The sequence below is a fragment of the Larimichthys crocea genome, chromosome XXII (assembly GCF_000972845.2).
Source record: "Larimichthys crocea isolate SSNF chromosome XXII, L_crocea_2.0, whole genome shotgun sequence".
In the NCBI taxonomy this organism is placed as follows: domain Eukaryota; kingdom Metazoa; phylum Chordata; class Actinopteri; family Sciaenidae; genus Larimichthys; species Larimichthys crocea.
The window spans coordinates 12079940-12087440 of NC_040032.1; the positions used below are offsets into that span (position 1 = coordinate 12079940).

A 7501-nucleotide genomic window follows, 5' to 3' on the forward strand; every position below is an offset into this window, starting at 1 on the left:
TTCTGTTTCATGCTCTCTGTGCTGCAGGCAGCTGTTATATAGGCTGAGGACAAGGCGGTGTTTAACAGCTATGTGTTTGACTCATTTTCTGCATAAATTCTGACAAATTGCTTCTTAGTAAAATAAAGGAAGTTTGGCTTTGATTGCTCAAGAAAAATAAAAGAAATCCCCAAAAGAAGATGTGTAATATTGTTGATGATTCACTTGCAGAATCAGTGTCTATTTTTCATTTGGTATTAATACATTTTCAGTTGTCCTTAAGTTATCTACGTCCTTCTCGCATTCCAACAGGTCGATAGCCGAGCTGGTGGAGACTACATGTTTGGAGCTGGAGTCAAATTTTTTGTGTTTCCCTTGAAGAAGTGCGTAAATTCATTCCTGTGATCCATGTTTCGTCGAATGCAACTTGCTTTCTGTCCGGTAGGCAGCTGTTATACAGGCCGAGGAATGGGTGTGTTTTGACAGTTACATGAACAAGTGACTCATTTTCTTTTTTAATAATTTCTGACTATTTTTTTCTTCTATGGAAAAACACCAAAATGTGCTTTGATTGCTCATCCAGCAAAAAAAAAAAAAAAAAATTGTGTCATCATGTCGACATGACGTATTTAGGATTGTTACATGACAAATGATGTCTGGGAAATATTTTTATGATATAAAAATTTAAACAGTCTCGTGAATCTGCTAAAGTATTACTACTGAAGTACTTTTCTTTGTGCATAACCAATTTTCAGTTGCATTTAAATAGATTATAACTCTTTCTGTTCTCTCTGCTTGTGTCCTATAAATTCCTTTAACTGTAATAGACAGATGTTTTTTTGTGGATGTTTTCCTTGAAGAAATGCACCAATTCATTATTGTGATCCATAAACTACACCATTATCCTCAGTTTCAGGGCTTTGTTAGTACATGCATTCATTTCTTGCAAGCAAAGAGGTTCCCATTAGCTGGTTCATCTCAACCTGGATTTTCTTATTTGATTTGACCTGGCTCACTACTTTCTGTTGGAGTTTTTGTTTAATTCAGTGAAAGGAAGTTGTTAAAATGCTTTGTGTTGCGTATTTAAGGAAGGTGATGTAACTACTATCATAGAAGCCTGCTGCATCTCTTGGAAGTTGGAATCCCCGGCCACTGCTGCTGTACAAGTGTTGGTGTCCCCTCCATCATCTTCTGCTGCTCATTGTACCTGGAGAAAACATAACAGAGCTTTTCCTGCTCATTGTTGTGGAGAAATTGCTGAAATCAAAGGTCAATGGTGAGGTCAGGAGTTCAGAAAGTGTTCAGGAGCCTCTGATGTCTTATGCTGTATTATTTATTGACGCTTGGTCAAGGAGAATTAGAGACACTCTCAAAGTTCATCAGAAGTGCCTGAGTCGGTCTCACATTCTGCCCAACTCATCCTGGTGGATCGACTTTAAACCCCAAGATAACACCACAAATACTACACGCCCAGAATTAGTCAAAGAGAATGTCTTTACCCATAGAGGTGTTATTGTCAGCATATTCTAGTCTGGAGACACAGATGTCTGTTTACGCAGATTGGACCGTCAACAGCAAACGATCTATTATGACTAAGCAACAGGTCTCTTCGACCCCGGCCACCACAGTGTTGAGATATGGTGGCACCCAGTCAAAGACAAACAATTAATACTGCCGAGGACCTCAAGGCTCACACGTGACCTCGTGTAACCTGAGGATAGAAAATTCTAATGTGTCTAATGAGTGTCTAATCACATCAACAAAATCAACCTGATTAATACGCCGGAAACCAACATTGGATGAAAAATAGCAAAGCCAGCGACATCGCATAGGAAATGTGTAATTTGGCATGACATCAGCACCTGCGTAAGAGGTTGAGACAAGTTTTATTCATATAACCCACATCTACTGAAAAACAACAAAAAATAACCCAAACTTTCCCATTCCCAAACTGAGACTTCATCGTGCATCTTTGCTTTAGAAAGAGGATGTTGTGGTTATTGGACTGGCTGGTTACTCCCTCTTACTTTCTGTTTGATTGTCTGCATCCGGATCACCCAACCTAACTGACTGTAAAAGAATCCCTGTTTGGTTTCAGTTTTCAACAGTGAATAACAATGCAAAGCAATTACTAACTTTAAAAAAAAAATCGAAACAATGAATCCAGTTGAACTCACCATACAGGTGTTGGACAGCTTTGACGGGTTGGAGTGGAATATTAAACAGCCTTTCACTGATGTGAAATAAAGTGCTTGCAATACACAGTAAGACAACGACAAACAAAATGAGGGTTGTGATGGGTACGACAGCGGGGTCGGCTCCAGACCCCCAGGAGCTTGCTTTTAATTATGTTACAGTTAGATATTGTGTGTCTGCATCCATATGTGACACCTTTTTCTTTTGCAGACCCTTAACCACAAACCGGAGGACAGAGGTTGGATGGGGTTTGTGTTGATTTTCCAGAGTAGTCACGACACCCGAGGACAGGAGGAACACTTTCTTCCATTTTAGAACAGACTCATTCACCTTTTGCTTACTTATTTTATGATGTGATTAAAAGGCAGCGTTTATAAGTCCTCTATGGCGTGTAACCCCCCAAAAACCAAAACTGTAAGAATCACCTATGTGTGAGTTGCCAATTAGCCCCATGCGATAACATCGGCATACACAAAACTGAAGATAATAAAAATGTGCATTTTATGGATCACAGGAATGAATTTACGCACTTCTTCAAGGGAAACACAAAAAATTTGACTCCAGCTCCAAACATGTAGTCTCCACCAGCTCTGCTATCGACCTGTTGGAATGCAAGAAGGACGTAGAAAACTTAAGGACAACTGAAAATGAATTAATACCAAATGAAAAATAGACACTGATTCTGCAAGTGAATCATCAACAATATTACACATCTTCTTTTGGGGATTTCTTTTATTTTTCTTGGTGAGCAATCAAAGCCAAACTTCCTTTATTTTACTAAGAAGCAATTTGTCAGAATTTATGCAGAAAATTTGTGATTGAGTCAAACACATAGCTGTCAAACACCGCCTTGTCCTCAGCCTATATAACAGCTGCCTGCAGCACAGAGAGCATGAGACAGAAGAAGCAGAAAGCAAACTTGCATTCAACGAAACATGAAGACTTTTGATCTGTGCGTTCTACTAAGCCTGGCGGTCGCAGTTCACTGCGTGCCAATACCGCAGGCTTCTCAGCAAGATGAAGAATTTGCAGAGGTATGTATGCTTGCTTTTCTTTTTATGCATGTATTCTCACTTTTTTGTGTTAGAATTTTTCATGCTCATATAAACAAAGGACGACATACAGCTGACTTCTCGTCTTCTGTCTTGCAGAGCTACCTGAAGAAATTCTACAACCTAACAGAGGAGACTGGCCCAACTGGCAGACAGGGGATCCGCCCGGTCGTGGAGAAACTGATTGAGATGCAGAGATTCTTCCGCCTGAATGAAACCGGGACGCTGGATGCTGACACCATGGCTGTGATGAAGAAGGCTCGTTGTGGCGTTCCAGACATTAAAGTTGCCAGTTACTCCACATTTGAAAATAACCCCAAGTGGGACAAAAACAGCCTCACCTACAGGTGAATAATCAGAAGACACAATATGTAAGAGAATCTTACTCTAGGCTTTGAATGGAGTTATTGAAGTCTATGTTTCTGTGTTACAGGATAGAGAACTACACCCCCGACATGCCTGTGTCAGAGGTAGATGACTCCATAAACAGAGCTCTGCAGGTTTGGGCCAAAGTCACTCCTCTGAGATTCACCAGAATCTACAGCGGCACTGCTGATATCATGATCTCCTTTGGAAGCGGAGGTGAGTACAGATTAACTTTTCCTTTGTCTCTCCTTGCGCTTAGTTTATTGGTTGTGACGTCTGAAAAGTTTGCTGGTCATTTTTTTTTATTCACATGAATATGTTCTTGCCAACAGCACATGGCGATAACCAACCCTTCGATGGCCCTGATGGTACTCTTGCCCATGCCTTCCCCCCAAACCTTGGAGGAGATGCTCATTTTGATGAAGATGAGACCTTCACTTTCCGCTCAAGTAACGGTAAGTTTGTTCTCTGCAAAGTGTTAGTGTCAGTGTATGTTTTGATATGACATATGTTCATAATCAAGCTAAGCTAAAACTGAGCTGTAATCTGTGTTTTCTGCTGTAGGCTACGTCCTCTTCCTGGTGGCTGCCCATGAGTTTGGTCACTCCCTGGGCTTGCATCACTCTAAAGATCCTGGTGCTCTCATGTACCGTGACTACTCATACAGAAACCCTGACACCTTTGTTCTGCCCCAGGATGATATCAACGGCATCCAGTCTCTCTATGGTTCGTACTGACTGGCTGGATTATCAATGCATTTTTGCACAAACAAAACTTTCTGCACAATATTTGATAATTGTTGCACACGTTTGTTGCAATGAGATGCTGATTTTATTTGACCTCCAGGTGACGTGAATACAGTTGATTTTTATTTTATGTGCAGGTCCAAACCCTGACGTAGATCCAATTCAGCCTGGACCTACATCCCCCACCACCCCTGATGCCTGTGATTCAACACTGGTCCTGGACGCCGTCGCCACCCTGCGAGGAGAAATGTTCTTCTTCAAAGACAGGTATTGTAACTGTAAAATATCTGAAAGCTGAAGTCCATTAAGAGTGTTCTCTCGTATATGATTTATAGACTAATCTTTGTTCTTGTGCGTTCTCAGCTTCTTCTGGCGTAGCTACCCTCAGAGCAACACACCTCAGCAAAGTCTCATCACAAACTTCTGGCCCGGTGCTCCCACCGACATCGATGCTGCTTATGAAAGCCAAGAATCAGACAGTGTCTTACTCTTCAAAGGTATTGTATTTGTTCTCTGTTCCTATCTAAAGCTTCTAATCTGAGTTTTCTTGACAACTTATCATCCTTTACATGCATATAGTAAAAAGTATTTTCTTCTAATCACTATACAGGTCAGAGAGTGTGGGCTTTCAGTGGCTATGATCTTGTAAGTGGATATCCCAAATCAATTTCCAGTTTTGGTCTGCCTGAAAGTGTAAAGAAAATCGATGCAGCACTTCACGATGAGGAGTCTGGCAAGACTCTGTTCTTTGTCGGCAACGAATACTACAGGTATGTCCAGATAACTTGATGTTAAATGACAGTAATTCAGATGACTGATTTAAGTCGGATAATGACAAGATGATGAATCAGTCAAATTACTGTCTGTGTTTCTTCAGTTATGATGAAGCCAAAAAGATGATGGACCAGGGATTCCCCAAGCTGGTGCACGACACCTTCTCCAAGGTGACCAGCAAGGTGACCGCAGCTTTCCAGCACAGAGGTGAGTGACATTCAGTGCATCATAGATTTGTCCAAGTCAAGAAAAAAAAGTCTGCAACAAAAACTAACAGTGAGCTTCTGTCCTGCAGGTTATGCTTACATCTACAGTGGATCGGACATGTTTGAGTACCATCTTGGGACCAAGACGTTCTTCCGTGAGCTTCAGAGCGACTACTTCTTGCCCTGCACTGAGTACTAGAGTGACAGCACCAGTTAAAGAGTTTGTTGTTGTCATACACAACATCATACATTTTAATTTATGTCTGCCATTGCAACTTGAAGTTAATTTAAATATAATTTATCCTATTTTATTTATCTGATATTCATTGTTTTATTATTGCTTTTGCTTTTTGGTAAATTTGGAACAACATAAATTCACTTTAATATTGTTACATTGCACTTTCTGCACAGATTTGTACACCACCATGAATGAGGAAAGAAAATGTGACAATAAATTTGCTTCAAGAATTACTGAATCAAACTTGAGTGAGAAAATATGTTTTGTTGTTATTTTATGTACAGAGGAAAAAAATAGTACTTGTGCATTATCTCAATACAAAGTTGCCCGTGCTTAGTTAAATACATTAGTGTCATTTTTCACGTACAGAAAGCAGAAAGTATGGGGACTGTGTTAGGCTATATGTATGAAACCAAACTGACTTCTCTTGGTCACTTCCTCAGGTGTTGATGTCACAGCATCTTGCAAATTTCCTGTGCGCTGTCGCTGGCTTTGCTATTTCTCATCCACTGTTGGTTTCCGGTGTGTTAATCAGGATGACTTTGCTGATGTGATTAGACACTGTGGTTTAATATGTAAATCGATTAGCAGGAAAACATCGAGCACCAGGTGGTTTCATTCACCTGCGATACAAAGTTATGTGACACGTCCACTAAAATGGGAAAAAACAGGCTGACATAAGAAATCAGCCAACAGGAACCTCTTTGTATCAGGGTTGAGTCCTTTCCCCTTCCCTGTACTTTCCTGATGTTTTCATTCCTTCTTAGCAAGTGTTTCCAGTCTGCATATGTGTGTGTGCATGTGTGTGTGTGTGTGTGTTTCTGGGCGTGGACTGCTGATCCTTTTGTCACCTGGCAATCTTCCAACACACCTGTGATCGATCAGTCATCGACTCATTTATCAAGTCACTCATTCAAACTCTGACACATGCTTCAGTTTCCTTTGTGGATAGATTTTTGTTTTGTTTTTTGCTTTAAAAAAAATGAAAAAATATTAGTATATCTTACAATTAGCCCCATCCTGACCAACATCAGTGCCATATTTTATGGTGCAGGATGAAGGATCAGGATAGCCTGAGGGGAAAAGCTGCTTTGTATCCGGGTGGTCGGCAGCAGATATACTTCTGTATCACTAAACAGATGACAGCAGGGTGAGCAGGCTGAGTTTCTGCCTTATCGAGTCAAGACATACAGACATTTCTGAGGTGCAACTCCAAACTTGTCGTCTTCATCAGCTCTGCTAACGACCTGTCCTGACAAAGAAGAGAAAATTAAAGGAAAGGCCTCGAAACTTTATTGCAAACTGCCTATATTTAGCTATAGGTTAATAGTGATATATAAATATTTCTAAACATGGTTGGCATAATCTTATGCTTAAAAAAGAAAGCATAAGATATAAACATAACATAAAAAACATTAAAAAATAAAGATAACTTAATAGTTTAAACCTGGTCTAAATCTAGATGTTGATTAAACGTCTAAAATCGAGTCTAAATCTAAACTACACTGTACATTGATCAATGACTGTTAAAAATGTTTTAATCCAACATTTGGCCACCATTTATACAATTTAAAGTTGTTTTTTTAATTTATTTAATAATTAATGGATTAAATTCTATTGTCTAGGTTTCGGCTAAAAATATAGTCGGGTGAATTTCGGTCTAAACTTAGACTAGACGTCTAATAGACGTCTAATGCTCAGTGGGACCTTGATGATGATCGTGATCGTACACAACATGTTACAAAACTATACATTAGGCAACAAGAACAGAATGTACACAATTCTAAATCGGGAATTGATGAATAATCCAGGGAAGTGGTTGAAAGTGTTTACCTCAGTGTTTGATACAGTGTTGTAATAATGGCATTTTTTTACCTTGTCACTTCTGTGGGTCTTAATTTATCACACACGTTCAGCGGGCTAGAGGCACTTTGTGAGTCATTT

At 39.8% G+C, this 7501-nt stretch overlaps 1 protein-coding gene across 4 annotated transcripts in view; it reads left to right on the plus strand.

Annotated features, from left to right (window-relative positions):
- Positions 1–5564, plus strand: part of mmp13a (matrix metallopeptidase 13a) — a 15651-nt gene extending 10087 nt beyond the window's left edge. The window contains exons 1-10 of one of the 4 annotated variants that reach the window (XM_019255048.2): positions 3076–3209; positions 3327–3574; positions 3661–3809; positions 3926–4048; positions 4158–4319; positions 4477–4606; positions 4703–4836; positions 4950–5109; positions 5217–5320; positions 5409–5564. In XM_019255048.2, coding sequence (XP_019110593.2) covers positions 3111–3209; positions 3327–3574; positions 3661–3809; positions 3926–4048; positions 4158–4319; positions 4477–4606; positions 4703–4836; positions 4950–5109; positions 5217–5320; positions 5409–5518 — 1419 coding nt within the window. In that variant the 5' untranslated portion in view covers positions 3076–3110 and the 3' untranslated portion in view covers positions 5519–5564. Of the gene's footprint in view, positions 1–3075; positions 3210–3326; positions 3575–3660; positions 3810–3925; positions 4049–4157; positions 4320–4476; positions 4607–4702; positions 4837–4949; positions 5110–5216; positions 5321–5408 lie in introns of those variants that run through there. The other 3 variants (XM_027273925.1, XM_027273924.1, XM_027273923.1) reach the window with 3 other exon arrangements.
- Positions 5565–7501: the final 1937 nt, after the last annotated feature.